Consider the following 17,877-nt stretch of genomic DNA (forward strand, 5'->3'; position numbering starts at 1 on the left):
GAAAGGTTTTAATGGAGATTTACAAGGCGTGATTTTACATAGATTGGTAGGTACCCAAAACACGCTGTCAGAGAAGGTGGTGGGAGCATGTATGATAGCAATTTCTGAGATATTGAGATAGGCACGTGAACAAGCACAAGGATGGGGGGAGGGTACACACTTAAAAGTACTTTTATTTCAGGCATTTTGATATCTTTTCATATACTGCATACTCACATTGTTGCACCTCACCTTTTTGTTTCCTTTCATTGAATGTGTCCAATGAATGAAGGGAGTTAAAAACTGGAAAATGTTTTGTCAAAGAAAAAATATAATATCCTTTTATATTTGGTATAGCTGTAGAGTTTGCCTAATCGTGATTGTACATGTGGGTTTTCATACACATGTGAAGATTCTCAATAGTTTAAACCTTTAGAGTTTTGTCCTTTTAAAAGTTCCAACAATGGGTATTTTCCTCAGTCTTTATTTGCTTGAGTTTTTGGTGATGCAAATATATGTACAACCATAAAATAACTTCTCTTTAAATTCACAGTTATGGGCTGAAAGAGCAAAAAAGGTAAGTTGTTTTTTGTATTATAAATTTTAGAATATTACCTAGCATAGTTATGAAACAATGCAAATGCTACCTTGTAGTAAATCTATGCTGGATAAAAATTAAAACTAAATTTATTTTCGTAAGGATATACTTAACCATTTGGGTAATCGAAATTATTTGAAGAATCATCTTCAAATTTAATGTTGTTTTAAATTGTAAAGTTCTAAATAATATCTTGTATTATAGGTATTACTTGAAAATTAGTACATGAATGTGGGTAATTATCACGAGTAAATTAAACCATTGTAGTAATAATAATAGATTTAACAAAATAAAATTCTGTACCCAAATGGTTAAAACGGCCCATGTATGTGTGGTCTGGACTGCATGCCATGCATGTTATTTGCTTTTTCGAACCAACGATGACTTAACTTATAACCAAACTGAAAGCTAGAATTTGTATTTGATAATGTACATTTTATTTCATGTTATCTCTTGATACTGTTCATGTTAATTGGAGTCTGCGCTCAGGCTCACTGAAGAGTATCTACATAGTCAGCAATTAATACATGTACTATACAAAGACAAAATAAACCATTGTTCTTAATGTGTTTTATTAACAAGCCAAATTAAACAGTTTTATTTTCTACAGCAAGAATACAGTCGAAAGTTGTGCTGTGGTGTTTTTGTAAATGTGGATCTCCAATTACTTTTACATTTGACTTTCTAGGCTTCTGACAACAGATTTTATTTTCATTTTAGGTTCATAAACTTTCTAAATTCTTGCTGAGAAGCTCCTATTTTGACACAGCTTTGTTTTTCCTTGCCTACAATATACCTCCCTTGAGTGTGATCAGTTTCCCCCTTCCCTCAGATTTCTCAGACCACTGGCCAATATTTCAGTTTGAAATGGTGTCCAAACCAGCTGAAGCTTTGAAGTTTTTTTTAGTCAGTTTTTGTTGGAACTCTCACATCCTTCCTTGGCCACTTGATTAGCAACAGTTTCTCAGCATGAGGCTGAAGATTTAACATTTATGTAACATTAGTTGGAAAACAAAAACTCAAAAAATATAAAGCACTTTTAATGCAGTAATGGCTTTTATAGTAATGCGTCTCCAAAAATATGTGCATGTATGTTTGCGTGTAATAATTCAAAACATTACAATGCGCAATTTTAAATATTTACTGCTGAAAACAATATAGGGATTCAGATTATATGTTTGTGAAAAGTTTCTTTTGTATATCTTCTTTATTTCTGGTTAAACATCATGAGAAGACATTTATAAAACATAAAATAAAATATTAATTTTGTCTATCCCCATCCTGTTTTAATCTAACTGCTAAGACATTTTAAGCAGATTTTGCATTGAGTATGATTTTGCTAACTAATCAATATGATTTTTCTTCGTACTTTTGTTATTTGATGCATTTTTCCAGCAATCCGGAGAAAAATGAAAAACACGAGGAAAAAGAGACAAATGGCGAGACTCGGCCTAATCATCAAAATCAAGCACAAACTTGTCAATCCTCTCAATCTCCCCAATCGCAAAGCCACACCCAAGAGAACAAGAACCCTGCTTCAGCCAAAAGGTTTTCAGGATACAGTAATAAAAAATGCAATAGGGTTGTAACGATATGAGAATTGCCAGCACCATTAGTAATTAAACAGCCTTTAATTAAAATTATGTTTTTGGTCCCGTGTTACTTTTGAGGAAAATCTTAAGTGTAGTGTAACGTTGTAGTAGATTCCTTTTGTGCATTAGTTGTCTTCTCCCTTACTGCATTTGTTTCTCGGCCATCTGTTACAGTTGTGGTTAGAACATGTGGTCAGAGTATCTGAGTATCAATTTTTTTTTTCCCTGCAATACATTTTGCGTTTTGTCTTTCTTTCTCCTCTAAAATTATAAAAAAGTAACCTGAAGAGTAACTTGTAGAGAAAAGATTTGAAATTGTGCTTTCAGTAACTTTGTTGTAGATTATAGAATGATGAAAATAATGTTGAAGTTGTTTAAATTTGGTTTGCTTCTCATTTCCTGATTTCTGATGTGATGATGTTTGAGCTCACAAATTCTTTAAATAGAGATTCGGGGTTTCTGAATCTAGAGCAAAACTACTTGGTGGATCTACTTCATATCGGTTCTATTTGACATGAAATGTAAATTATGTTAAGGTAGGTGTATAAAGTTGACACCTTGGCACCATTAGACCCATTTAATGTTACAATACTAGGCAAAACAGAGGGAGGTGTTGGCCATCTGGCCTCTTACAAAGGAAATGTTTGGAGAACTCAAAGGCAGATCATCCAGCCCTGCCTTTCAGTATGATCATTGCACATCTTCTCCAGGCTACAGCTTCTCTCTATGCCAGTTCCACATACCCCTGTTCCTTCAAAAGTTTAACTGCGTTTGCTTTAAAAAACACCAGTGATCCAGCCAGCACAATCATCCAGAGAATTCCAGAGATTCACTACTCTGTGTGAGAATAAATTCCTACACACTTCAATTTTTAAATGATGCCCCTTATCTAGTAACTGTCCTGTCATTCAAGAGTATCTCAGTGTTGGAAGTATCTCAACATCAACCCTGTCATACTTTTCAGGAAGTTGTATGCTTAAATATGTTCACAGCTCCTTCTAAATTTGAAAGAATGTAGATCTAACTTTTTATGCAATCCTCTCTGCATAGTAGGAGGCATTCACAGCAGAAATAACAAGAATTCTGGGCTATTGTGTTCTTGTAAGGTTGAGAGCCAAGGGCAACAAGGACAAAGAATCCTAGGAGTTGAACAAAGAGAAAAAAGGAAGCATATTTCAGGTACAGAGAACCAAAGCTAGGAGATGACTGTCAAGCGTATAAAAAGTATGGGGAGACCCTTAAAATAAGAAACGAGGCAGACAAGGAAAGGTTACAAAATATCACTGGCAGACAGGATTAAAGTAAATCCAAAGTTGTTTTATATTAAGGACAAAGGGATAACCAGGAAAAGAAGGGCCGATTAGTGACAACAGGGTAATCTGTGCATGAGCAAGAAGATGTGAGTTGCTAAATGAATACATTTTAATGGTATTCGCAAAGGAAATGGTTGGAGAACTCAATGAAATTCTAGAATAAATCTCCATAAGTAAAGTGGAGATGCATGATGTCTTAGAAGTTTTGAAGTGGATAAATCCCTACGGCCAAATAAAATGTATTCCAGGCTGCTGTAGAAACCAAGGCAAGAGTTTGCTGCAGCTCTAGCTGAGTTTTATTTTTTCTAGCCATGTGTGGTACCAGATGACTGGTGGGAGCAAAAATGGTCCCATGGTGCGTTCTGCCGAACGCACTACTCTCTGCAGGGCCGTCCTGGGCAGAGCTGTTCCCAAACCAGACTGTAATGTTGCCGGACAGGATGCTCTCTACAGCCCCAGACTAGAAGCAATGAAGGATCCTCTGAATTCAGAGACACTCTGAATTTCCTCAGCTGTCTAAGGTGGTAAAGGCGCTGCTTTGCCTTACCCACCAGTGCGGCAATGTGCGATGTCCATGTCAGATCCTCTGTGATGCGGACTCCCAAGTATTTAAAACTGCTCACCCTAGGGATGGAATTTTTAATTTATGAGGAGAATGGAGTCTTGGTTGGCTTTCCTTGGAGCAGAGGAGGCTAATGAGGAATGCCATTGACGTATATAAAACCATGAGGAATATAGGACAGGTAGAATGCAGGAAATCTTTCCCCATACCAGAAGTAGGTAAAACTTGAGGACATAAATTTAGGATAAGGGTTAAGAGATTTACAGTTTTTTACCCAGAGAGTAATGAATATCTGGAATTCACCATCAGAGAGAGTGCTGGAAGCAGAGGCAGTGACAGCTTTTAAATTCTGTCTAGACGAGCACTTGAATTGCTCAGGCATGGAGGCAATGGACCGAGTGCTGGAAGATCAGATCAATATGGAGAGGTGATCTTAGGTTGGCATTGGCTTAATGGCCTGTTTTCATGCTGCACAACTCTAAAGCATATTTTAATTCATGATCACTCAGAATGCTTCTGACCATGGCTCAAATTCCTGTTCCACATTTATGGTGAGGTGATTTAGGATAGAGTAGAAGGAAAAATAGTGTATAGTTCTTGTGAAATCCTACAGTGGAGGCGTTGGAGTCTGCTCAGGCTCGTTTACCTGCTTGACCTTGTACTTCAGTGTAAGGAAAAAATGGTGTGCTATTTGCATTTGTTTATAGAAATGTCTATTAGTACAAAAAAGAAGCGCTTTCTTATTTAGTTGGAGGGACTGCTGTACATTAGGTTGATTAGAATTATTAGCCTGGTATTATTGGATCGTTATCTTGGTACAACATAATTGTTCCTGATTATCGTTACAACCCTACATTCTTAATATTTTTACTGTACCAAATTACTAAAAGCTGACCAGTCTATTGGTCTGGATCAAGTCCTAACAATACTATTTTGACAAATGATATTGTGCACTCTGCAGTTTTAGATTACAATTTTAGATGTCAGTTTCTAAGTTTAAAATCAGAATCTGAAAAGTTTAAAATTAATTGTTTAAAAACTAGGTCCATTTTGCCAGTAGGAAAATAGAACAAATTAACAATTGAACAAAATAATGGACATAAATAAAAAACACTTAGCTTGGAAATTGTATTTCCAAATGCTTAATGTGTTTCTCTGCAGGAAAGTTGACTTTGCATTAGAATAACCGAGCATAGATTTTATTCTACACATTTGCACAAGGGCTGCAAAGTGGTGCAGCAGTAGAGCTGCTGCCTCTCTAGCGCCAGAGACCCCGGTTCGATCTTGACCATATGTGCTGCTTGTGTGGAGTTTGAACCTTCTCCCTGTGACCACATGAGTTTTCTCCGGATGCTCTGCTTTTCTCCCACTTTCTAAAGACGTGCAGGTTTGTAGGTTATTTGCCTTCCGTAAATTGCCCCTAGTTTGTAGGACCTAGAACTAGTGTATGGGAGATAGATTGTCAGCATGGACTCAGTGGGCCTGTTTCCATGCTGTATCTCTAAACTAAACTATCTCTAAACTAAAATACAATGCAGGAAATTTTTCAGCCATCTATTTTGGACTATCTGCACTTTATTTTTGTGCAATGGATGAATATGTGATGAACCTGGCCCACGACCCGGGGTTGGTACACAGAAAGCCTTCCTTTCCCAGACAGAGCAATCTGAACAAATTGACTCTCTACATTTAAGCGGCTTCTTGTGAGGTAGAGTAGGGTCGGCCTTGGTCATCCGGTCCTTAGACCCTGCCCTTAATGTCCCATTCATCTTGTTAACAAAAGGGATTTTTTTTAACCAAATAGATTTAATTTTTTTAAATAAACTCAGTAAAAGTTATATAAAAATGACAAAAATCAAAATTCTGGAATTAAGTAAAATATTTAAAACACTTGCATGCATTTTAGTTATAGTTCTGGTAATCCCACTCGCTGTCTGTATGTCAAATAGCCACATCCAGCCCTTCTCTCGAGCACCTCCTTGCTCTGCCAGCTTATTTCTGCTTCCATGAAAATAGATGTGGCCATCGACTGTTAAACAATTGTTAAGACTTGATCCAACATATTGGCTGTTTTTAAGTTCTTGTTGATTATTAACATACTACTCAGGGCCTGTTGGCATAAAGCGTGCATGAAAATCTGGATTTACCTTATCTGGGCTTTTAAAAGCAGACTGCATGTTACTACATTTTTCAAACTGGCAGTGTGTCACTCTTTGTTTGCTTATAAATGTGAAACACAAGCCAGGTTTTGCATACCGTGCTTCTTTAATATATTTGATGTGTTTGACTTGCATGATTATCTTTTTACAATGTCTTTGTGACCTTAACAGAACTACTTGGGACAAGGGAAAGGTTTATTTTCCATTACTGGACTATTCAGTTATTTTCAAAGTAATGCGATAAGAATGGGTTAAGTAGAGGGTAAAGTCACGGCAGAAGTGCATCAAATCCAAATCCATTGAATAAGTTGAGCTTACAGCCCTTTTATTAACCACTAGACCAACGCCACCTTTTATTGCATAAGAAAAACATGAATTAAAATCCAGTTTGGACCACAAAAAAACACATTTGAAATGTTTGTGCCACCCTTACAAAACTGGTAAAATGGTAAAATCCTAATTCCAAAGGCTGTTCTATCTTACCAGATTTTTTAAAAGGCAAGCTTCATAATCTATAGACAGACAACGTTGTTTTGTCTTTAAAGGAAGAATTGAACAATTCATTGTTAGGGGGGGAGGGAAACAAATCCATTTCCTTTACTTAATTTTGTTTTTAAGCAAATGTTTGCAATATTTACAATGGACATCATTAGCTTGTTTCTTACAGCCAATGCTTACAGCTAATGTAGCATACTTTTGTTCTATCAAGTCAATTATCTTCAAGTTACAATGAAGAATTTGGCAATCAAAAGTAATTTCAATTATTCAGTTGCAGACTAAAATGTTCAGAAAATGCATTTCATTATGATTGATTAACTCACAGTGACAGTCAAAGAGACTACCTCTTCTATTGACAGCCAAAACATTTTTTTAATCTTTATTGAGAATGATAACCACAAATTCAGCATCTTGCAAATTAAGCATTGACTGTCCTTTAACAGCAGTTCATCAGATGGAAAAGTGTTATCTAACATTATAAAGAACAATATTTTCCATCAGACTTTAAAGTTTTGGCAATTATTCTTTCTTTCCAGATTCCCCTCCATATGTGGTAAATAAACTAATATTAAATGTTATATTAATATACGTTGTATAACATTGGCTTTTACCACAGTATCAAAAGTGTTGTCTTCAAAGATCTTGCATATACTGAATTAATATAATCTTAACCATTCTCAGTCTCAGCTCTTGAGCAAGTTATTTTTATCATTTGAACATGTAGCTCATTTTGTTTGAAATTATCTAACTTTAGATGCCAAATTAGTTATCATCCAATTCATAAACTTATAATTAACTATTTCCTATCTTAGTTCCTATCTTATACATGTTGCGCATTACTGTTGTGGCTTGTGCTCTTTTTTGGCAATTAACTTAAGATGCTAGAGTAATCTAACTTTTCATTTGTCTAGCTTTGAGGACCTTGTTTCTACTGCTTCCACTCTGCTGCTTTACCTATTTTACCTATTTACCTTCATGTACTGTGGTAACAAACTTACATCAATTTTTTCAGTGTAAAGCGGAGTTCAACAATTGAACGGTCACAGAACGTCGGCTTGGAAGGTACCGATGAGAGTCGTAACAAAATGTTGAGAGCACATTCAACGTCGAAATTATTAAAACACAAAAGTACAGATAAGTAAGCACCAAATTTTGTGTGGTTTAAAAAAATGTTTTTAACAAAAAAATATTAGAAATACAATATCTTTGTTTTGGAGAATTTGATGTATGAAAATTTGAGATTAGCCAGTGCGTCTACAGAAATAGAAACATTGACATTGTCCTTTTAAAAACCAATTGGAAAAAGATACATTTAAAACATCTTTTACTCTTCACTCTACCTGTGTTCTTCTAAATTGTGGTAATTTGTAGTGTTGTAGTGTAGTGGTAGTAATTTTTAAACTAAACGGCATTTTTCAATATTCACTCTTGCTATAATTTACCTGAACATTGAGTCTGTACCTTACACCAGCGCAGGCACTGGGTTGAGATTTAGAATTTGTCAAATGTTCTTCTGAAAATATTTTATCCTAAACAAGTTTTGATTGTTTGCTTTAATTACATTTTTAATTGTCAGTGAGACCAGTTCTACCTTGACTGTCGTTGCATTTGGCTTATAATTTGGAGTTCAGAATGCACTCACACTGTTCACTCAACGTAAATGTAAAATAGATTACTAAATACATGATAGCTGCAGGCAGAAACAGGTATTGAAAATTTTAAATGAAGTCCTGCAGTGGAACAATATTTTGCTGATGAAAGATTTTATTCTTTCACTCCGCAAACATTCTAGTGCATCTAATTCTTTACATAAATTGACAGCAATGGCTGATGTGGTTGAATGGAATATTTCTTATTTTGGGAGTGGTTCTGAAATTGAGGCAATTCTGTGGATTGTTAATTGGAATTATGTTTTATATATAACTAGACCGAGTGGACCCGTTGGGTCCAAACCTCTCCTGCATTGGTGCAGCACCCCCTCCTTCCCTCCCCCCCCTCCCCTTCACCCCTCCCTCCACCCCTCCCTTCTCCCCCTCCCTTCTCCTCCCCTCCCTTCTCCCCCCTCCCTTCTCCCACCTTCCTTCTCCCCCTCCCTTCTCCCCCTTCTCCCTCCCTTCTCCCCCTCCCTTCTCCCCCTCCCTTCTCCCCCTCCCTTCTCCCCCTCCCTTCTCCCCCTCCCTTCTCCCCCCTCCCTTCTCCCCCCTCCCTTCTCCCCCTCCCTTCTCCCCCTCCCTTCTCCCCCCTCCCTTCTCCCCCTCCCTCCTCCCCCTCCCTTCTCCCTCTCCCTTCTCCCCCCTCCCTTCTCCCCCTCCCTTCTCCCCCTCCCTTCTCCCCCTCCCTTCTCCCCCTCCCTTCTCCCCTTCCCTTCTCCCCCCTCCCTTCTCTCCCTCCCTTCTCTCCCTCCCTTCTCCGGGGGGGGGGGGGGGGGGGGGGGTGGGGGGGGAGCGCATTTATTAAAGTTTATTAGGTTAATATTTTTTCAAAAGTAACAAAAGTGGGTTTATTCAGACCACGGGGGAATGGTGAGTAGGGTGGGCCTAAAATTATTGCACAGTCGTGTGCTGTTTTGGCTGTGTAGAGGGCATGGTACACACATAAACATAAACAATCCGTGAGTTTTGGTAATATATATAGATAGATGATTTGTATATCAGCACTGATATCAAAGGAAAGAGAAACTGTATTAAAATTATTGTCATTATGTTAATTTCAGTTTGACGAGATCATAAGAACTGTCACAACAAAAACGGGAAATGCTGGAAATACTCAGCAGGTCAGGCCACATTGATGTGGGTGGTGAAATAGAGTCAAGTTTTCAGGTTGAAGACTCTTTGCCAAAGATGAAAGGGAGACAAAAAAAGCTTGCAAAGATGCAGTCAAGGTAGAAGAGGGGGGTGTCTCTGATAAGGTAAAATGGATGATAAATTGTAAACCAGATTATTTTGTAATTGAGTGACAGAGTGATGGCACAGTGGTGCAGCTGGTGGAACTGCTGGCTCACAGTGCCAGTGACCCGGGGTTGATCCTGACCTCGAGTGCTGTCTGTGAGGAGTTTGCACATTCTCCCTGTGACTGCATGGATTTCTTCCGGGTGCTCCGGTTTCTTCCACCACCCCAAAGACTTGTGGGTTTGTAGGTTAATTTGTTTCTGTAGGGAGTGGATGAGAAAGTGGGATAACATACAACTAGTGTGAAAGAGTGATCAATGGTCGGTGTGGGTTGAAGGGCCTAGTTCTATGCTGTGTCTGAACCAAACTGAGTGTGAAGCAGTTAGTGAGTGAGAATACAGATCGTCCCATTTACCTGTGTTTTGCCAATATATCCCCTCTAAACCTTTCCTATCCATGTACCCATCCAAGTATATTTGAAATGCTGTTATAGTACCTTCCTCAACAACCTCCTCTAGCAGTCAAAATGTAAAAACAAAGATCTACAGCCACTGGTTAATACGCAGAAGGATACAAAGTGCTGGGATAGCAGTGGGTCAGGCAGCATCTCTGGAGCATTTATAGAGAACTTTCTCTAGCAGCTCACTCCATATGCCCACTACACTCTGAGTGAAAAAGTTCCTATTAAATCTTACCCCTCTCATCTAAAACCTCTGTCCTTTGGTTTTTGATTCCCCTATCCTGCGTAGCAGACTCGGTGCATTCACACTCTCTCATGTATTTTCTATACCTCCATCAGATCATCCCTCAGCTTTCTGTGCTCCAAGAAATAAAGAACTAGCCTGCCCAATCTCTTCGTATAGCTCAGGCCCAAGTCCTGGCAACGTCCTTATAAATCTCTGCACTCTTTCCAGGCTTCTAGACTCAGTATTAAATTCTACAACTTCAAATAACTTGATTTATCTTTCTGTATCAGTCATGCAATGTGTTATTGACTGACCTTTTCCTCTCTGGTAACGGAAGATCCTCTTGCAGTGCATTTTACAACTCCTACATCTTTATTCTAGTTTATTTGTCCCTGATAATCTTGTTTGCAGTCTAATCCCATGGTTATCCTGTTTTTATCAGAGACTTTCCCGTCCCCTACTATACCTGTATCTTCACTTTTCTTTTGTGTTCTTTTCAATTGTAATGAAGGGTTTCCAACCAGAAATGTTGAGGCTCTTTCTTTTCCCACAGATGCGGCCTGGCCTGCTGAGTTCTAGCATTTTCTGCTTTTGTTTTAGATTTCCAACAAATGCAGTTATTTATTTTTAACAAAAGAATAATCTATTTCTCCTCATTTATGTAGAGATCTATACATAAACTTTGGAACTAACAATTCAATGGAATTGTTTATTCAGTGAAATGCTTGTTCAGAAATGAATGTATAAATAAACATACATTTAAAAAAAACAATTTCCTCATTGTACAATTAGAGGATCACTGACACTTCTGCATTTCATTTTTAGTTTAGGTTAGATTATTTCAGCTCAAACTCTAAGATTATTTTGTAATTCTGCAGGTCTCTAACAATAAGAGTGGAATTCAACCTGCAAGAGTGAATGGGGACAACCCGTTTAACTTATCTTTGTTTCCATACTCTCTCATAACATTTAACAACCTCTTAAACCATTGCAGAGTTTTTGTTTCTTTATACCAAAGTCTATTTCAGACATTTATAACTTTGCTTTGAAGTGATGCTGATCATAGTGTCTGTTAATTTATTTCTTCTGACTCTATTTTTAAAATCTTTCCTAATAATTTGCACTCATTCTCATTGTGAAAGAATAATCATGTGTGTATATATATATATATATATATATATATATATATATATATATAGTTAATAAAAAATGAACATGTAATTTAAATTCTTACCTGACAATTTGTCTTTTTTGACAGATCTAAGGAACCAGCTATCAGTCAAGGTAAAATAAATCCTTTGAACTTGGATAATATTTGCATCTTTCCTGAGTGTTTTGTGCAGACCGTTTTCCTGATTTTCTTTTGCTCAAGCTGTTGATTAGTTTTAAAGTATGTATTAATGCATTTTTCCACTTAAATATACGTCTGTGGCTTAAATTCATAGGGAAGATTAAAATACTCCAACTGCAAACAAAAAAGTGCTGTTGAAAAGATATTTTATGTTTAGCACAGGTCTTGAATTCATCTATCAAATATGCAAATGTCAATGTTTTGCAAATGATCTTGCTTTGATAAATTTCTAAATTAACTTTACATATATTTTATCCTGCATTACCCATTTAAATTACCATTCTTCAATTGACATTGCTTATTTTGAAATATTTGAATATCCTACAGGATTTTTAAAAATTAAAGCCTATATCACAAAAATACTTCATAAATTGGGAAAAGCTTAAAATTGATCTGCTTTGGCTGATCAATATAACATTTTTGGTAGCAAGCTGAGAAATATCAATGGGCATGGTGATTTTGCTTAGGTCTAAATGCAGACAATTAAAGAGTATCAAAATTAACTAAACCTTGTGGCCATTGTGACATTGTAACAATAGCAAGGAAAAAGTGCCCTTGTAATCGCATATCAATGTTTTAATTTATAATAAAGCTAGTGTTTGGAGCAGAGGATCCAGCCTGAAAAATATATTTTGTGGCTGTTGATTAAAAATAGTAAATTGTGTAAAATAAATGATTTTGTGACACTTAAACTCCGTGAAAGTACCAAGTTAAGAGTGTTGCTTAAATTTGAACAATTGGCTACTGGAAAAGAAAATAGGATAAAATAGAAAATGAATAATTGTGAAATGTGTAACGTCAGGCTGGGGAGTAACTGAAAATAATTTATTGCAGATCAATGCTTGACTCTTGGTTGTGGGATTTCTATGAATATTTGACAACTTAGAATTGAGTGAGAGAACATAGTGGCAGGCTTACAGAAAATCTTAGATCGTTAATGCATTTAGGTAAATGGTAAATTCTAGATACCTCTGGTAAATCCCAGGAAAAATGTATCTCGTAACTTTTATAACAAGTAAAGTTGGGAATTTGAATACCGATAGGGAGAGCAAGATTTTCACCGTGCAAGTCTGGACATTGTGTTGAAATATTTTAAAAGTTACAATAGACAATAGACAATAGGTGCAGGAGGAGGCCATTCGGCACTTCGACCCAGCACCGCCATTCAATGTGATCATGGCTAATCATTCTCAATCAGTCCCCTGTTCCTGCCTTCTCCCCATACCCCCTGACTCCGCTATCCTTAAGAGCTCTATCCAGCTCTCTCTTGAATGCATTCAGAGAATTGGCCTCCACTACCTTCTGAGGCAGAGAATTCCACAGATTCACAACTCTCTGACTGAAAAAGTTTTTCCTCATCTCAGTTCTAAATGGCCTACCCCTTATTCTTAAACTGTGGCTCCTTGTTCTGGACTCCCCCAACATTGGGAACATGTTTCCTGCCTCTAAAGTGTCCAACCCCTTAATAATCTTGTATGTTTCGATAAGATCTCCTCTCATCCTTCTAAATTCCAGTGTATACAAGCCTAGTCGCTCCAGTCTTTTAACATATGATAGTCCCGCCATTCCGGGAATTAACCTAGTAAACCTACGCTGCACGCCTTCAATAGCAAGAATATCCTTCCTCAAATTTGGAGACCAAAACTGCACACAGTACTCCAGGTGCGGTCTCATCAGGGCCCTGTACAATTGCAGAAGGACCTCTTTGCTCCTATACTCAACTCCTCTTGTTATGAAGGCCAACATTCCATTGGCTTTCTTCACTGCCTGCTGTACCTGCATGCTTCTTTTCAGTGACTGATGCACTAGGACACCCAGATCTCGTTGTACGTCCCCTGTTCCTAACTTGACACCATTCAGATAATACTCTGCCTTCCTATTTTTACCACCAAAGTGGATAACCTCACACTTATCCACATTAAACTGCATCTGCCATGCATCCGCCCACTCACACAACCTGTCCAAGTCACCCTGCAACCTCATAGCATCTTCCTCACAGTTCACACTACCACCCAGCTTTGTATCATCTGCAAATTTGCTAATGGTACTTTTGATCCCTTCATCACAATAATTGTAACTTGTAAATTGTAATTTTTATCTGAGGTAAAATAGAATATGCTGAAGCCTAGCTGAAGCTTTGCTATCTACGATCTGATTCTAATTATAAATTTGTACTCGTTACCAAACAACAAGTTGTTCATGGAGAAACCTCTTGAAATAATAAGAATATATATTTTTTATGTCAGTTTGCTACATTATTAGAAACATGTCAAATTTATCATCTATAATTAATATGGGGAAGATGGGCCTTATCAAGATATACAAAGTTTCAGATTATTTAGGTATGCTACATTATTAGAAAAAATATCTGATTCATCATCTATAATTAACAAGGGAAAGATGGGCCTGATCAAGATGTACAAAGTTTCAGATAATTTAGGTATGGTAAATAAATCTGGGATATGATATTTCAGTAAGATATGGTGCATAAATTCATTGAAATTTTAGTTCAGAAGTTCAACTAGAACATATTTTGATAAATTCTGGAAAGATTTGCTAATCAGGCTTGATATTAGATATTTAAAAATGCAGCTCGATCTGTGGGGAGATAACTAGAAGATGAGATTAATATGAAAGTCTTTTCTTATCTTTGGTTAATATTAAGTTATGACCATTTATTAATTGTTTAATGTTTTTCATTCATTTTTCTTAAGTTAATTATTTTTAATTAATTTGAGTTTTACATTTTTCAAGTAGTGTGGCCGGTCGTGATTTTTGCTTATGTTATGATTTATTTTAAGTTGTTTTATCTCTGTCTTATGGTCAGCCCAAAGTTCACGCCGTGGAGCGTACAGCCAAGGTAAGTACTGGCCAAACAGCATCCAATCAGCTATTTTCTGACTTTGGCTTCTGCTGTCTGTTTGTGTGTTCTGACAAGTTGGAATCGCACAAGTCATTGCTTAGGAATTAAACATTTTACTGAAGAGTGGGATGTCCAATGCACATTGATGGACTTTTTTTAAAATTTGGACCGACTATTGCCCAAGTGGCCACATACAATGTAACAGAACTAAAGGTTATGCAATAAAACATCAGGAATATATGTTCCAATAACCAACCTAAGCCTGTCATACAGCAGAAATAAGATAGGCAATGAATGAATAGAATAATGGTGTATGACAAACCCTGCCCTTCTTACAGGGATGCTCTATGTCTATACAAAAATGTACTCTCATCTTATTTTGTATTTGGCAGAGTAGTTTTTGATCTGAGCCTTCTTGAAAAAATAGTATATGTAACATTATTGATGGGTATTCTTGACACACATACAAACACGTATTTAGAATGATTTAACTACATTTTATCTTGAGTAGGTTAGTACTGCTGGTGCTGTTTGATATGTAGTTCTTGAAAATGCTGTAAATCTGTTTACTAGATCATAATTATCTTCTAGCCATCGGTTGAACTGTGATGTGAATTGAAGATGCTTCAAATAACTTTCTTAATGTGTAGAATGTAGCCATAATATTTTTATTCTTGGATTGTGTTCATCGACCACTCCTGCCCAGACTGTAAAATCCTTTTATCAGCCATTCCTTTCGCTAGAAACTCTCTTGCTTTTTTCCCACAGCTCACGATATTCTGCAACTCCTCTTGTCCCATTCTTTTTTCCTACAGTTCTGTATGCTCCTCCACAGAACAACAGTGTATGACTAACTGCACATGCTTTTGGTCCCTTACCTAAAAAGGAATAAGCTCTTTTTGGGGGCCAACCAAAGGAGATTCACCAGGCTAATCATTGGAATGCAGGGTTTTCCTATCGAGAGGCTAACTCTAGAGCTCTGTCAGAGTGACCATCGGGTTCTTGGTCACCTCCCTGACCAAGGCCCTTCTCCTCCGATTGTTCAGTTTGGCTGGGCGGCTAGCTCTATGAAGAGTCCTGGTGGTTCCAAAGTTCTTCCATTTAAGAATAACGGAGGCCACTGTGCTCTTCGGGACCTGCAATGCTGTATAAATTGTTTTATACCCTTCTGCAGATCTGTGACTCGACACAATCCTGTCTCGAAGGTCTACGGACAATTCCTTTGTGTTCATGGCTTGGTTTTTGCTCTGACGTGCACTGTCAACTGTGGGACCTTGTATAGTTGGCTGTAACTTGCTGGAGAAGAGGTGCTGTACTCAACTTGTGTTAGGCCTCATTGTAACAGTGCTGAAGGCCACAGATCAATAGGTTAGAGTGGGAGTGGGATAGAGAATTAAAGTGGCAGCCATCTGGAAGCTCAGGGTCAACCCTGTGGATTGAACAACGATGAGACAAAGTGCAGAAAAGAGACAGACAGCTTAGTAGCATGGTGACAAGACAGCAACATCTCCCTTAATGTCAGTAAGATGATGAAGCGAGTCATCGACTTCAAGAAAAGGGGTGGAGTACGTGGCCCTGTCTGCATCAATGGTATTGATGTGATGATCAAGGACGTCAAGTTCCTAGGTGTAACTATCACCAGCAATTTGTCCTTGTCCAACCATATTGAAGCCACGATCAAGAAAGCACACCAAATCAGAAGGCGAAGGAAATTCAGTACATTTCCAATGATTCTTACCAATTTCTACAGACACTCAATAGAGCATGCAATCAGGATGCCTCACAGCTTGGCATGGCTAAGTACTCTACCCAGAACTGCACAAAATTGTAGAGAGTTGTGAATGCATCGCAGTCCATCACGTAACCCACCCTCCCTTGTGCAAATCTTACGCACAGTGTACTCTGTCATCCCAGTTTGTTCCTACACAGTTCCTTCCTTAATGGAGTTAAAATTAGTCAAATGGATGCAGAGAAACTGGTCTGAAGAAACAGAGATCTTAAACAGAAGAGAAAATATTTCTTGCACAGACAGAAGGAGATCATGGGAGTACCAGAAGACATTGCAACTTGAAACATTTGATCGTTTGATACATATTAGACTGAGTGGACTCCTGCATTGATGTAGCACCCTCTCCTCCCCTTAGGTCTGATGCAAGCCACATTTAACAAAGCACCGATTCTAAAAATAATACATTGACCTTTCCCCTCATTCACGCACAGATTTGTGTGCTTTCTTATCCTATCAATTCTTATCATGGCAGTTGGATGACATAAGTAGGTGCCATTGTTCTGTTCTGAATCTGCCTTATTTGTACTGCAATGTACATTTGGTGACCATGAATCATTTTGACTGTGTGATTTCAAAGCAGCTGTTTCACATGCACTCGGTGCAACTTTGTATTTTGACTTTGCTGGCAACTTTCTCAGTGCTGGGAATAATTTATACCAGTCAGTAATTTGTATTTTATTTGCATGTTACGGATGAGTGTGGCTGGCAAGTTCAGCCTTGAATCCCCATAACTATTTGTCTTTGGGCTAAGTGTTTCTAGACCATTTCAGAGGCCAGTTCAGGAGTCATGATTGAAGTCACACAAAATAAGGACAAAGCTGAACAGGGTGCAGTAAAGATTCACAAGGGTGTTGCCCGGACTGCAAGCTTGCGTTATAAGGACAGATTAGATATGCTGTTTTCCCTGAAGTGAAGGAGGCTGAGGGGTGACCTTATGGAGATTTATAAAATTATGAAGGGCATAAGGTGGATGGTCGCAGTCTTTTTTCTCAGGGTAGAGGAGTCTAAAACTAGAGGGCATAGGTTTAAGGTGAGAAGAGAAAGATTTAAAGACTGTGTATATGTGGTCAAAGTAAACACAGGAAATTTGTGCTGGGGCTACTATTATGTATCATGTGGCCAGCCACCACTCTCTCTGCTGCGTGTTACCTCTGTACCTTTTGGAAAAATAAGAAAGTGCCAACCAGGCTGCCATCAAAGCTAATCCCATTTCTCCATGTTTGACGCATATATTCCTATAAACCTTTTCTACCTGTGTACCTGTCCAAATGTCGTTATTGTACCTGCCTTAACCACTTAGTCTGGCAGCTTGTTCCATTTATGCATGGCCCTCTGTGTGAACAAATTCATCCAGGTTCTTATTAAATCTTTCCCGTCTCTCTTTAAGTCTATGCTCTCTAGTTTGTTTCCATGCTGTGTGACTCAATACAACTCAGAAATGCACCATGTCAAAAGAACTGGCAGATTTCAAAGAAAAAAAATAATTGATTTTTTGTGGTTGTGTTGAGACTTGATTTGTGCGAATGGTTAGAAGCAACCTGAAAAGAGTACTAAGGAAACAATGGCATTCGGAAGGTCTCAATTTTGTAAATCAAATGC

General features: G+C 37.8%; 1 protein-coding gene across 5 annotated transcripts in view; it reads left to right on the plus strand.

The window, feature by feature from the left end:
- eml4 (EMAP like 4) overlaps positions 1 to 17,877 on the plus strand; it is a 161,442-nt gene that overhangs the window by 81,195 nt on the left and 62,370 nt on the right. For 3 of the 5 annotated variants that reach the window (XM_078404972.1, XM_078404973.1, XM_078404971.1), the window contains 5 exons: positions 533 to 556; positions 1,973 to 2,125; positions 7,714 to 7,839; positions 11,534 to 11,559; positions 14,454 to 14,486. In XM_078404972.1, coding sequence (XP_078261098.1) covers positions 533 to 556; positions 1,973 to 2,125; positions 7,714 to 7,839; positions 11,534 to 11,559; positions 14,454 to 14,486 — 362 coding nt within the window. The remainder of the gene's footprint in view (positions 1 to 532; positions 557 to 1,972; positions 2,126 to 7,713; positions 7,840 to 11,533; positions 11,560 to 14,453; positions 14,487 to 17,877) is intronic. The other 2 variants (XM_078404974.1, XM_078404975.1) reach the window with 2 other exon arrangements.

Source organism: Rhinoraja longicauda, chromosome 9, assembly GCF_053455715.1.
Source record: "Rhinoraja longicauda isolate Sanriku21f chromosome 9, sRhiLon1.1, whole genome shotgun sequence".
In the NCBI taxonomy this organism is placed as follows: Eukaryota; Metazoa; Chordata; class Chondrichthyes; order Rajiformes; family Arhynchobatidae; genus Rhinoraja; species Rhinoraja longicauda.